Raw genomic sequence first — 14,335 nt, 5'->3', positions numbered from 1 at the left:
GCAAAAGTTACATTTTATTGTTTTAAAGGCATCCATGTGAAAGCTGATGTTACTTAGCTAAAAGAAGAATATTCAACTGGAACAGAGGAGTGGATTTTTGACAAGGCAACATGCAGGTCTTGTTGGACATCCAGCCAGTTTCTCTTTTTGTTTGGCCTTTGTTTTGTTTTTAGGGTTACAAATGTTGAAAGTCCCAATTTTTCAAAGATGTGCTGTTGCCAATGCCATGCAAGCTTTCATAGCTTGCTTTATAGGGCAAGAACCAGAATTCTCCAAGCTTTCTACAATTAAACTGTAATGGTAATAAGCTTAGTTTCTCCCAAGATGAGTGAGTTCATCTTTGGCTAGGTCATTATTTTTAATACAGTTTGTAAATATATGAGAAAGAAAAGAATTGTGAGTTCTGACTCAGCTTTGATGCCCTCAAGATTAGCTCTTGAAGGAGTTCTGAAATATGTGCAGGGGCTCACAGATTTTTCTTCTTGAGGGAGTTGTCAGAACTGTATAGACGACAGAGATGCTTGGGTCACCAATGTGAGAACAGGCAGTGTGACAAATCCATTCAGGTGACTGAATGGCTCTTGGTTGAAGTTGGCCAGCTAGCTACACATGTACAGACAGGAAAATCTCAATCATGTGAATGTAACATGTCTAATTTAGTGGCCTAATAACTAGCATCATTTTGAAGAGATGAGTGCAAATGATATTGTGAGAACTCAGCAATAAATACAACATGATATGAAAATACCTCACTTCAACTGGTGACAGACTCACAGCCGTGGCTGACATGCCTGTGACTTGTGGCCCACGCTCTTAATGGAAGGAAGTGCTAACCTGCAGAAAGTGAAGATGCAATCTTTTCCCTATTCAAGGTCACAGACCCCCAAAAGTCTACCTATGAACTCTCCAGGGTCTGTGGATCTAGTCAAACAGCCCTTCTTTATTTTTGTTTTCTTTAACAGCCCTTCTGTAGATCAAGCCAGTACACGTGTGTCCTAAAACCATCCACACTTGCTGTACACCACCCCTCTCCTTGCTCAAAAGGGCCCTTGTTTAAGTTACATATGGCTGGAAACGCATGTGTACAGTCAGCCTTCCATATCCACGGATTCCACGTCTTCAGATTTGATCAAAATATTCAGGGAAAAAAGTTCTAGGACGTTTCCAAAAGCAAAACTTGAATGTGCCGTGTGGAGGCAACCATTTGCATAGCATCTAGTTGTATTTACAGCTGATTACATTGTGTTAGGTACTACAGATAATCTAGAGACAGTACACAGGAGGGGCATAGGTTATCTGCAAATATTACTGACATTTTCATATAAGGGACTTGAGCATCCCTGGATTTTGATATCCGCAGGGGCTCCTGGAACCAACCACCCGCAGATACCAAGGGATGACTGTATTTGAAAGCTCTTCTCCCCGTCTCTACCTCCACCCCCTGCCCATCCCTTCAATTCTCTTCCTCTCTCTTCTCTTTGCTCCCAACGTCTCTGCCCTCCCCCTCTTCTCCGGCTTCTGTGGCCATCTCCCGCCCTCCTCCACACCCAGGTGTGTGTTCCTGCCAGACAATGGTGCCTTCTTTGTCAACTACGTCATCACGGCAGCCTTTATTGGCACAGGCATGGAGCTGATGCGTCTGGGGTCACTCTTTTTGTACACCATCCGCCTCGTCTTCTCCAGGTCGGAGCCAGAGAGAGTGCACATCCGAATGGTGAGGGCCAGGCCCTTCCCTGACACAGCCCTTGGAGCTTCCCTTGGGCGGGTGTTGGAGTTGGGGGGTGCCTGTTAGAAGTGCGGAGCGACCTGAGGTTGGGAGGCCTGGTGGGCGGAAGGGGTGAGGTGCTCCTCCAACACCAGGCTCGGAGGGGAGGCTACTTTGCCGGATGAGGAGCTGCAGAAGCAGCCAAGCCAAGCAGACCCTGCCTTCTGCCCCAGAACCAGGCCATGGACTTCCAGTTCGGGCGCGAGTACGCATGGATGATGAATGTCTTCAGTGTGGTGATAGCCTACAGCATCACCTGCCCCATCATTGCTCCTTTCGGTGAGTTGTCCCTGAGGCCCCCCGGGGGGAGCTACACCCCACCCCCTTGCAACTGGGAGCCCCAGAGCATCCGGCTCCCTGCTGGCTCAGGAGGAGACCCTGGGCCAGCCAATCAGAAGGGCAGGGGAGGGGGCCAGGTTGGTCAGGGCGGGTCGGAGTTGGATGGCTATTTACAGAGGATGCTTGTTAGGGAATGACCACTTACCAAAAGGACAGAATAGGTTCTAGGATTCAAGGGAAGCAGCCGGGCATGCGAGATCGGCCCCACGGGGCTCCCACAGCCTGTCCTTGGCCCCCTTGCTGCTCTGGCTGACCTGTGTCTGGCATCTCGGGCCTGGGAGGGAGGGGAGGGTCTTGGGATGGCCTCTGAGCCTGCCTCCATCTGCCGGCCCCCAGGGCTGCTCTACCTGTGCATGAAGCACATCACGGACCGCTATAATATGTACTACTCGTACGCGCCCACCAAACTCAACGAGCAGATCCACATGGCCGCCATCCACCAGGCCATCTTCGCACCGCTCCTGGGGCTGGTTTGGATGCTCTTCTTTTCCGTCCTACGCTTAGGTACGTGCCGAGCACCCCGCCCTGGCCACCCCACCTCTGTCTGTTACCCCACCGCTCCATCGCGCCTCACCGAAGACTCTTGTCGAAGCAGACCAAACCCAGGGAGGAGTGAGGTGTCCCCTGTGGAGCACGGCCACACTCAGCGCCTTCTGTAGGCCCAGCTCCTGTTAAGAGTCCTGGCTGACCTTGGAAGTTAAGGGTAGCACTGGTGTGGTCCAAACCGTATACATTTCGGTTTACAATTTTCAGGGAAAAAACAAACAACAAAAACATCCTACTCCTTCATTCTAACTCAAGGCTGGCAGGAAATAAAATATTATAGTATCTATCATCAGTCAGTTCAGTTCAGTCGCTCAGTTGTGTCTGACTCTTTGCGACCCCATGGACTGCAGCATGCCAGGCCTCTCTGTCCATCACCAACTCCCTGGAGTTTACTCAAACTTATGTCCAATGAGTCGGTGATGCCATCCAACCACCTCATCCTCTGTCATGCCCTTCTTCTCCCGCCTTCAATCTTTCCCAGCATCAGGGTCTTTTCCAATGAGTCAGTTCTTTGCATCAGGTGGCCAAAGTATTGGAGCTTCAGCATCAGTCCTTCCAATGAATATTTAGGGTTGATTTCCTTTAGTATTGACAGTGGGTTACCATTTTTTGCTCCAGGGTATCTTCTCAGGGATCGAACCCTCATCTTCTGTATCTCCTGCATTGGCAGGCAGATTCTTTACCCCGAGCCATCTGGGAAGCCCCTGGCAGACTTCATTTTTTAATAAGACTTTTCTTCTAGGTATAAAAGACTACAGATTTATTATCAAAAATAGGAAAAAAAAAAAAGGAAAGGTTAGAGTTTGAATGACTGTTATCTCACCTACAGCCTCCTGTCTGCTGCTCCCAGAGCTCACTCTGTGCATGTGTTTTAGAGGATAGGAAAAAGTAGGAGGGGGTTTACTGACTGACTTTACAAAACTGTGGGTCCGTTTTATTCTAGTCAGACTTATATCCTGAGTTTCTTCACTGAACATTATGCTCCGAGCAGTTTCTTTGCGTTATTAAAATACTGTTTGAACACGTGTCTTTCAATGGCTGCATTAATTTCTGCCGGTTTTAGTCAGGTCACCATTGTTGGGATGTTGAAGTTGTTTACCATTTTTTGCTTTTATAAAAACACAATGATAAACATCATTTTGCAATAACTCTGACTGTAAAGACTGATTTTTTAAATATTCATGTAGTTAGAAAACTCCTGCTATGAAAAAGTTACCCAACACCCCCAAACAAAACATAAGTGACTCTTAAATTCTGAATTGCTTTTCCGTGCTATTAGCACACGTAATAGAGTATGTTTACTTCAAAAGGGCTTATGAGAGTTAGACAAAGACAAACTTCATATGATATTGCTTATATGCGGAAAATGATGCAAAGAAACTTATCTGCAAAACAGAATCGGATTCACAGATTTAGAGGTTGAATTTATCTTTACCAGGGGGGAACAGTAGGGAGGGACATAGTGGGAGTTCAGAAGGGATATGTACACACTGCTATTTTTTAAAACAGATAACCAACCTTGACCTGCTGGATAGCACAGGGAACCCTGCTCAATGTCCTGTAATAACTTCTATGGGGAAAAGTATTTGAAAAAGAATAGATACCTGTATATGAATAACTGAATCCCTTTGCTGTACCCCTGAAACTAACACCACATTGTTAATCAACTGTAGTAGTAGTCACGTTAGTCACTCAGTCATGTCCGACTGATTGTGACCCCACAGACTGTAGCCCACCAGGCTCCCATGTCCGTGGGATTCTCCAGGCAAGAATACTGGAGTGGGTTGTCATTTCCTTCTCCAGAGGATCTTCCTGACCCAGGGATCGAACCTGGGTCTCCTGCATTGCAGGCAGACTCTTCACCGTTTGAGCTACAGGGAAATTTACTCCAATATAAAATTTAAAAGAAGTTTTTTTTTAAAAAAGGGGGGCAGGGCTTACAAGGAAAGGTGTGGGTCAGTCACTGCATTTGGGGACAGGGATATAAATGAGTGACCTGAGGGAGTGACATAAATGACTCAAATACTTCCCAGGGACCATGATATGGAAGGTAGCTGACCTCTAGGGGGACGTTTATGGGCACTTAAGTGGCTGTTTAAGGAGTCAATGAATTTTTTTGTGTGGAATCTGCCAGATGCTGGATTCTAAACTGGTCAGGTAGCACAGAGGGATGATGTCCCTGGGTGGGGCTCATTGATTGTGGGTAAGGGGAGAGCTGGGCAGAGACGTCTCCGCCCCGGGCTCCAAACTCCTCCACAGGTGCCGAGCTGGGGCCCCAGGCATATGTCAATTGGGCCAGCATCTCTGCCAGCGCCCTGCACATAGCTCTGGTCCTCGGGCGCCAAGCCCATGCCGCTCCTTCTCCTTGCAGGGTCCCGGCATGCCATCACCATCTTCTGCCTTACCACCCTTGTTGCTTCCATAATAATGGCCTGCGTTGCCACCTTCATGGGGAGGATGTCGAAAATGAGTAACTATGAGGTGAGTTGCCAGCCTGCCTTTCCTCCCGCAAGTTCTCCCCAGGGTGCACACAGCTCGAGGACCCCCTCCTGCCTGGGGCACCCACAGCATCAGAGCAACGAGAGGCCCTTGCCTTTCTCTCTGACGGTGGGATGGGCAGGCAGTCCTGGGTGTGCGTACTGTGTGTGTCCTTGGACTGGCCCCCGAATCATCACGCCTCCCAGGGCGGAAGACAGTTGTCCTCTCCTCTTCCCCCGACTGACGTCTCCTCCAAACCACAGGCTGCTGGCCCATCCTTCCTACGATGTGAGCCTGTCCAGCCACAGAGCTGCTGGGACCATTCCAAGGGATGGAGGGTTGAGAGAAAGGATGGAGTGAAGGAGTGAAAGAGGGGGTGGTAAGGATGATACCCTGGGGATGGGGGAACATCTCCCTTTGAAGAATCTCAGGATACTCTGATCTTGCCTGGAGGGGAGGCCTGGTTCTCTGGGCCCCATGACTCCTTTGAGTCTTTGCCAGCATTGTTATTTAGTTGCTAAGTCGTGTCCGACTCTTTGCAGCCCCGTGGACTGCAATATGCCAGGCCTTTCGTCCTTCATATCTCCTGGAGTTCGCTCAAACTCCTGTTCATTGACTCAGTGATGCCATCCAAGCGTCTCATCCTCTGTTGCCCCCTTCTCCCCCTGCCCTCAATCTTTCCCAGCATTAGGGTCTCGGGGCCCAGCCAGTTATTAGAGAAGGGAACCCACCCATGCCAACAGAACTATGTGCTCTAGCTCAGCACTTCCTAAAGTGGGGTGACTTTAGAAGCGTACTGGAATGATTTCCAGTGGACTGAAACGTGTTCTGTTTTTCATGGTTACACCTGTATTTTTCTGGTTGACCTTGTTTATGGCAGCTGACACAGGATTTCTGTTTATAATAGTGAATTATTTCCTTTTCAAATGAATATAAATAAGAAAGAAAGTTGATTTCAAGTACTAGCATCCTACTGAGCCAGAGAAGGGAGCCTCTGAGAAGAGGATCTTCTTGCTTCCGGTGATCCCATCTCTGGGGCCCCGGCATAGGCACTTACTCTCCTTTTTCCCCAGACCTTCTTCCATCCCCTGGCCTGAGTCCATGCTAGTGAAACACCTGGGCAGACATCATCTCTGGCTCTTCCCAATACAACAGTGTTGTGGGATCTGGTTGCTCAAGTGTCCACTCTAGAGGCAGAAGGTGGCAGGGGACTTAGACCTTCATCTCAGATAAAAGGGAAATTCTGGCAGGGAAGAGAGTATTGTTGAAGTCAGGGCCCCTCCTGGAGTCAAAGCAGCAAGCTTATCTTTGCACCACAGCTTCCCACAGCTCTCATCGTGGTCCTCGGGGGTGGAACCTTCCTGAAGGGTCTCCCCAGCATCGTGGTCCTCACTCTGTCCCCTGAGGGCTCAGCCCGGCCTGCTGGGCTGCAGGTCTGGAAAAACAGATGAGTTGAGTTGAAGGGGAGCGAGGGGCCCCTTAAGCCTGAGATTAGGGTCCGGGTTTCTCTGGATACGGGGAGGGCGGTGGGGGCGGCATTCACTGACCCTCCCCACCTCTCCCACCGCCGCAGCCCGAGGAGACTGAGACGGTGTTCGACCTGGAGCCCAGCAGCACCTCCTCCACGCCAACCTCGCTCGTGAGTCAGTGCCCTGGGCCAGGTCGGGGTGGGGGGTGGGGTGCTTACAGGGATGGGCTTCTCCAGCAGCCTCGTGGGGGCACCAGTGGTTAGAGCCCACCCTGGGTCTCGGGGAGGAGACGGGGTGTCCGGGACTCCCCCCCGTCTGACGCAGCAGGACTTGGCCCAGGTCAGATTGCTGCCGTGGCCCTGGCTGAAGAGCCTTCAGAAAGATAGAAGATCCAGGACTTTCTCCAGGACATTCTATAGAAGGAGCTCAGAGAGGAAGAGAAAGGGCAGGGCGGACTCAGCCTCCGCGAGCTCAGTCGTGTAGACGCAGGGGCCTGCTGAGGTCCTTCGGCCTCAGGACCGAAGGCTGCCGCCAAGGGCGCGGGTCCCAGGCAGCGTGGCGCGGACAGAGCTGCCGCGAGCTATTGGAGGTCTGCACGGAATGGTAAGACGAGTGAGCCCGTCAGCTTGAGAGGAGACGAGGCTGGACTCCCAAGTGCAGGGGTCTAGCAGGCTGGGCGCTGGCTCCCACCCCCGTGGCTCAGCCTGGAGATGGGCATGAGCGCACGCCCGAAACCAGCCACAAGGGTGGATGCTGGGCCGCTGAGGCACGCGCTGAGCTGGGTACTGGATCGGCCCATTCCCCGATGTCAGGGTGCCTTGGAGGAGCACTGAAGAAGGGCACCAGCCAGCCCTGAGCACTCAGGGAAGGCTTGCTGGAGGAGGGGATGTCTAACCGGACTCCAGGCATGGGAGAGCTAGGGGTTGCCGGGTGGAAGAGGCAGTCAGGGAGAGCACTTGAGGAACAGGGCCAGCCTGTGCAAAGGCCCAGAAGAGAGAATCCGGGGCATTGGGGAACCAAAGACAGTTTCAGGCCGGGTGCAACTGCAGAGCGGGCAGCACTCGCAGAGTGGGTGGGAGAGGGGGGCCCCTTAATCGTGGCAGAGCTGGGCGAAAGGGGCAGACCAACAGTGGGAGGACGTGCCCACGCCGGGTGCATAGAACTACAGGCCTCACTCTGAACCGAGCCCCACAGATAGGGCCCAGTGAGCTCTGGGAGATGGCAGGGGAGACGGAGCTTCAGTACCAGGAGATGACAAAGGTTTCGAAGCAGCAGTCTCTCTCCACGTAGCATTTCTCCTGGGGCCCTTCTAAAATGACCCTTCCAGAATATTGTCAGCAGTTGGTTATTGAACCCTTGCAAACTAGATGCTTCACCATTCTTACTCTTGATCTTTATGTTTAACCCACACAGTGGGGGGGGGGGGGGGGTTATCCTCATTTTACAGATGAGGAAACAGGCTCAAAGACCTGACTTAATTTAGACCCCAGGGTACTAACTGCTGTGCAAGGAAACGGCAGGACGAAGTTTGAACCAGGTCTGCTAGATTCGAGTTTGAGCATTTTTTTTTGTTTTAAAGAAATTATCGGAATTGATTTTTTAAATCTTTCATTATTGTAACAGAGGTGTCTGAGCGTTGTAGGTAACTATGGGGAGAAAGAACAAAGAAGCCAAAATAAAAAAATAAAAGTCCGTATTTCTACCACCTACAGTGACCACTGACACCTCAATGTATATTCTTTCAGATATCTATTTCCTCTAAAATGTCGTAATACTGCACACTGTTTCATAACCTGCGTTTTTAGTTAACAATCTCCGTCTCCCTACATAGATACGTTTTTACCTCTTCAAATACCTAGTCCATACTTGACTGGCCCTACAGGTCCAGAAATATATTTTACAGCTTGTCCAAACCGGGATCCAACCCAGGGTCTGTGCTGGATTAATCTGGCCCCGCCCATGTCCCTTTTATTTCAGCATCGTCTCTATTTTATGACTTGTTGGAGAGACCCAGCCTGTAGTCCTGCCGAAGCCCCCATCTTCTGGCTTTTTCTGGCTGTTTGTTCATGGTATCTTACAGGAGGTTACAGTATCTCCTGTATTTCCTGAAAACTAGAAGTTAGATTCAAAGGCTGGAACTGAAGATTCAAGTTCAACACTAGGGCATAGAACATTACCGGCAGTGCTATGTGTCACACTAGGAGATATATAATATCCCATTTATTGCCAAAAATGATGCTAAAGTGACTCCTGGGTTCAGGGATGACTGCTGGCTTTTTCCATTTTTCAGTTACCATTTTTCCCGGAGGACCCAAAAGTCATCTGTGGGGTTGACTTTGGCCCTATGAAAATATCTAAATTCTACTGCGGAAAAAAATGTTCCCTCATTATCTAGGGCTGTTTGAGTGAGTGAGTGAGTGAAGTTGTTCACTCTAATAAACTCCTACAGAAAAGGTTTCATTCTATCCAATAGTTACCGGTTTTCAAAATAGGGAGTTGGTTTCAAAGTCCTTTCAAAGGACGACAGACAGCTCCATCCCTGTTGCTTCTTGTTTTTCTATTCAGCTGTTGTCCCAGGCATTCCTGAGCCCAGGCCTGGACTTCACGGATCTCATGAGCAAGCCCTCAGAGGGCAGCCTCAGTTTCAAATTCTAATTCACGGGCCAGCCAGTGACGCACCCCAAGGGTGCTGGATGCATCTCTGAAGCTGCGGTAGAAAGCACACTAGCTCAGGAATGGGGGTCCCCCGCCCAGACCTCAGTGTCAGGGAGCCTGTCGTCTCCCCCGTGGGTTCAGCTGGACCTGGAACCAAAACTGAATGGCACGTGTGCTGGAGGCGCAGTAGACTGGGAGTTAGGAGGCCACTGACTGGTCCAGGGAGCGCGCAGATGCCCACGACGGCTTGAGAGCAACCGGGAAGGGGGCTGGGCGGGCTGGCCAGGACCCAGGCTGCAGGGGGAGGAGGAAGGAGCCAAGGCTTAGGCGGTGGGGGCCCTGCTAAAGGTCGAGCATGGGGCGGCGCGGAGAGGGGGAGGGTGAGGGCGTGCCCAGACGTGACCTCGCCTCGCCCCGGTGTGACCTCATCCCGTCTCCCTTCTTTGTCCTGAGCAGCTGTATGTGGCCACTGTGCTGCAAGAGCCGGAGATGAACCTGACCCCCGCCTCCTCCCCAGCCCGGCCCACCTACGGCACCATGAGCAGACAGCCGGAAGAGGGAGAAGAGGAGAGCGGTGTGAGGGCCTTTTCGAGGGAGCTGGACTCGGCCCAGTTCCAGGAAGGGCTGGAACTGGGGGACCAGAGCCAGTATCACTGACCAGGACCCAGGCCTCCACCTGGCGACTCCAGCCGGGAGTGGCTGCCAGGGAAAGGGCCTGGCAGAGAGAGGCAGCAGGGTGCCCTGGCCCGCCTCCCCCAACACATCCTGCAGACTTTGGGAAGGCTCCAGTGGAGCCCTGGCTGTATCTCTCGGTCACATGGAGGCCCCGCCTGCTGACCAGCCCGAACGGGAGATGCTGGGCAGTCTAGAAGGGCCCCCCCAGGATGGGACGGAAGATACAGGCAAGCCCCACCTCTTGGCAACAGTGGCTGGAGCCCTGAGCACAGAGACTGAAGGAGGGCTTTCCTGGGGTCACAAGGGAGAAGGTGTGCCTAAGGGAGGAGGCAGGAAGAAGACTCTCTGGGGTCTTCCCCACCCTTCCACCAGCTGCCCTGCCCGAGGAGCTTCTGTGGCTGCCCACCCCCCCCAGCCCCATCCCTCCCCTGCGGTCTGCGGAGGACCAGAGAGACACGGAGGACCACCTCCTCCCAGCTTCCCTGCATGGAGAGCCGCAAGGAGAAAGTCCTGCACCCCACCGGCAGGAAGGGATGGCTGAGACCATAGACAGGAAGGAGGCGACTGAGCCCCTTTCTGTCCCCCGCTCCTCATCAGGTGTCCCCAGGAGCCGCAGGGTAGAGACTTGTTCTCTTGTCTGTCCCTGCAAGGGTAGCGGGGCTCATTAAATGGGACCTGTGTGCATTCTGATGAAAGCAACCTGGGCTGGTTACTGTCAGGCGGGGAGGACCAGAGGCAGAATTCATTGAGTTGGCAGGGGCAGCGGGGAGGGGCGGGGGGGTGTCTTCTCCCAAAATGCCAAGTGATGAGAAACCAGATATGCCTCCTCCAAGCCCCAGGGCCTAATGAGAGGACCCCCAAGGTCAAGGATCTGGCCGCTGAGAGCTGTCCCTGCCTCATGCACATCGGAGTGCCTAAGCCCCCAGCCAAGGTAGGGGGCATAGCTTAGGAGGAGAAGCCCATGCTGCAGAGCAGGCAGGCACTGACTGGCCTTTCCCAGGGCTCCAAGCAGGACCCTTGTCTCCTCTCTGGGCCTCCCTGCACTCTGGACTGAAGAGCGGTCCAGTGGCCGCCGGCGTGGTCCTGGCTCAGACACTGCGGATTCCCTGTGGGCGGTGTCCCCCCACGGACAGGCAGATTCAGGCTGCCCTCCCAAGGCGGCCACCACCCGGGGCCCGGAGGAGCTGAATCCTGAGTAGGAAGGACTCTGGTGGCACCCTCGCTCCAGGCAGGGAGTTGCAGGCCTCGGCCTCCGGGGACAGGTGGCCCACCAGGCGGCCAGGCCGAGGGAGACACAGAGATGGGCTGCAGGGGCCTCGGTGGACCTGGACGAGCCGCTTCAGGCAGGGTCTGTGTGCCCTAGAGCTCTCCTCAGCTCCGTCCTCCAAAGGTCTGGGTCCCTGCGGCCAACCTCCTGAAGGTGGGCGCTCGGGTCCCCCTCACCTGGTTGTTGGCCACCGGCTCCCGGGTACACGGGTGCTCCTGAGCCCAGATCACTTGAGCCTCACTTCCGCCCACATCCTGGCTCCAGAAGTTCCGAGCTTGACCCCAGAGGAGAAATAGCACTTGAGGGGCAAGAAGCCCTGCTCTCTGCAGCCCCTGGCTACCCTCCCCCCGCCCCGCCCCACCGAGCCCTCACCGGGACTTCGGCCTGAGGGCTAATTTCCAGAGAGAACCTGGGTCAGCTGGGGAGGAAGCGATCTTACCCCGTCAAGGTCGGAATAAGGAGAAAATTATCCCCATAATCCCAGGCCCCACAGCCCTCCTCCCCAAACATTTCACCAGCCGTCAAGGGGAAGGGTCCCCTCCAGAGCAGAGCGGTCAGGACCCCCGGCCTGGGGCCCTGTCCGCCATGGGGAGGTGGCGACTCCAGGCCCCCCACCCCGCCAGCCCCCAGGTGTCCGGCGGGCACATCCTGCCGGAAGGTGGCCTGAGGGCTCCCCTTCTCTTGGCACCACTTGCTGGCATCTGGCCCCTGTCCCGCGGTCCCTGCTGGACTGTTCCTGCGGCGGCTGCCCTCCCCTCATCCGCGCAGTCAGGGGAAGCTGCGCATGGGAAGGGTCCCAGCAGACGACATGCCAGCAGGGCTGGGGCTGCCCGCTCTGAACCTGGGTCAAACGCGGCCTGGTTCTGAGAGAAGATGGGGAGGGTGTTGGGAGCGTTCGAGTCCCCTGGCGTCTCTACTCTTCCTGGAGACCCAGGGCAACCAGCCGGAGCCCCGGCCATAGTCGCTCCACCTCGCGCGGCCGCTGCTGGGGGCATGGGTGAGCCTGGGGCCCGCCTCGGCACAGCCAGGCCCTCCTCGGGCATTTCCCTTCCAACCTGCGCCCTTGGCCCACAGGGGTCTCACCTGCTGGCCTCCGCCTACCACCATCCACACCATCCACGGCCCCCTTCCCCAGCCACCCCCTGCCCCATCTGTCCCCCAAGGCCTCCCCCCACCCCCAGAGCCTCAGACCTGCTCCTCTCTGGAGGGAGCTGCCTCCCAGACGGGGGATCGCCTAGAGTCTTCGAGAAGCGCCCCTCCCTGGGCCTAGGGCAGCTCCACACCTGCCTGCCTCTTCAGACGCTTCTGGAAGCGAAGTGCCTATTAGCAGCATTGTATCCTCTGGGGACCCCAGTGGGGTGTGTGGACTTCCCTTGGCCACCACCACTTAAGGAATGTGCCAGAACGCCAAACCTTCTTGTTATTAACGCTATGACCGTGCCTTGAATAAACAAGTCCTCCCAACCTCAGCTGGCCTGTGCCTCTGCGTCTGAACCCGCCCAGCAGGGCCTCCCGTCCATCTGGAAGGAGCCAGAGCTCCCGGAGGTGGCCAGGCTGGAGCACACGTCTTGTGCTGTGGCTTTGGCGCCTGGGGCCAGAAGCTGTCCCCCTGGGAATCCCTTGAGCCCTGAGGACTTCCCTGGCTGCTGGCCTCACAGGGGAAGAAGGCCTGCCAAGCGCTGCCTGGTCTCCTGGAGAGGCCAGAAGTGAACCTGCCTCTTTCTTTGCACTGCGGGTGCTCTGAGAGACCCCTGACCGGCCTGCTAAAGGTGTGTGCTCAGTTCTGTCTGACTCTCTGCGACCCCACGGATGGTAACCCGCTGGGCTCCTCTGTCCGTGGAATTTTCCAGGCAAGAATACTGGAGTGTGTTGTCATTTCCTACTCCAGGGGATCTTCTCGACCCAGGGGTCGAACCCGTGTCTCTTGTGTTTCCTGCATTAGCAGGCAGATTCTTCACCACTGTACCTCCTGGGAAGTAGATGAGAACTTTCTGGTCCCTGAGCTATCCAAGAAGCCATCAGGCAGCCTCCCCTGGGCAGCAGAAGCCCCAGGCTGAGTGCTGGGCCCTGAGAGCTGGCTCTTGGCCTGATGAGCAGCTGGACTTGACCCATGGAGGCCCCCAGCAGAGGCAGCAGGCGGGGCTCTGGTCTGCACCAGCCTCGGCCAGCAACACAGGGGCAGGGAGAGGTTGGGCATTTGGGCTGCTGCATCGGGCCTGAACGGAACAAGAAAACCCTCTAGCGAAGGGTGGTTATGTCAGCTGTCATACCCCTGACAAGGAGGAAAACTTCCCTACCCTGGGGGGCAGGAGACCAGGATTCTGGGCCTTTCTCTAAGCAGTACGATGTCCCTGCACTGGTCACCTCACCCTGAAAGCAGGAGGATGGGAAGTCAGTCACTCAGCCCATTACTGAATGGAGAAGATTCAGCTGCAGGGATAGAGGGAACGGGGCGTGGAGGGGGGCTTCCTCTGTCACTGCCCCCATGAGGGCCTAGGACACACTCAGGGCTCAATTCCCAAGGGGTGCTCCCGAGCACCAGCCCCCTTGCTGGACCTTCTCCCCAAGCTTTCATGGTCCATTCATGGGCGTGGGCTCAAAGCTCCCCATGGTGTGAGCCTGGCCAGGGGCCCAAGCCCCACCCTCTTGACCCCTCTCCTCTAAACACTATTATTTTCCGAGTAGAGTCAGATGAAATCCACAAGAGATGCTTCAGTGGAGAGGGGAGCAGGAAGACCACCCTGGGCGGACGAGAGGGGCCAGGTTCCACGGCCTAGAAACAGGGGTGGTGGTGATGGGGAGGGGGAACTGGGCAGATGGCCAGGAGGGAGGCCTGATGCCAGGGCGGTCCAGGATGCCAGCTTGATGGGTCTCTGCCCAAGAGGGCGTTAGAGCACCACCCTGAGTGCCAGGCTGGCGTCTGCAGGGCTGGGGAGGAAGCAGAAGGGCCCTGGGCTCCCGGAGGCTCTGCCTGTGGAGGCCAAGCTTGCGGTGGCTCCCTGCCACCCTCCCAAAGCCATCGGGGAACTCCATGCTGGCCGACTCTGCCAGCGAAGCTCGCTCTGTAAAGGCCCCGGGGAAGCGTGGCAGAGTCTGACTTCTGGGAAGATAGCGCGCAGGTTTTTTTTCAACAAAGGCTGT

At 54.8% G+C, this 14,335-nt stretch overlaps 1 protein-coding gene across 7 annotated transcripts in view; it reads left to right on the top strand.

Moving 5' to 3' along the window:
• The window catches only part of TMEM63C (transmembrane protein 63C), a 74,389-nt gene extending 61,741 nt beyond the window's left edge, over positions 1 to 12,648 (top strand). For all 7 annotated transcript variants that reach the window (XM_061156549.1, XM_061156546.1, XM_061156547.1 and 4 more), the window contains 6 exons: positions 1,552 to 1,714; positions 1,939 to 2,044; positions 2,441 to 2,608; positions 5,022 to 5,131; positions 6,702 to 6,767; positions 9,709 to 12,648. In XM_061156549.1, coding sequence (XP_061012532.1) covers positions 1,552 to 1,714; positions 1,939 to 2,044; positions 2,441 to 2,608; positions 5,022 to 5,131; positions 6,702 to 6,767; positions 9,709 to 9,909 — 814 coding nt within the window. In that variant the 3' untranslated portion in view covers positions 9,910 to 12,648. The remainder of the gene's footprint in view (positions 1 to 1,551; positions 1,715 to 1,938; positions 2,045 to 2,440; positions 2,609 to 5,021; positions 5,132 to 6,701; positions 6,768 to 9,708) is intronic.
• The last annotated feature ends 1,687 nt before the right edge of the window (positions 12,649 to 14,335 follow it).

The sequence above is a fragment of the Dama dama genome, chromosome 12 (assembly GCF_033118175.1).
Source record: "Dama dama isolate Ldn47 chromosome 12, ASM3311817v1, whole genome shotgun sequence".
Taxonomy (NCBI): Eukaryota; Metazoa; Chordata; class Mammalia; order Artiodactyla; family Cervidae; genus Dama; species Dama dama.
This window is presented reverse-complemented; position numbering and strand designations above follow the sequence as displayed.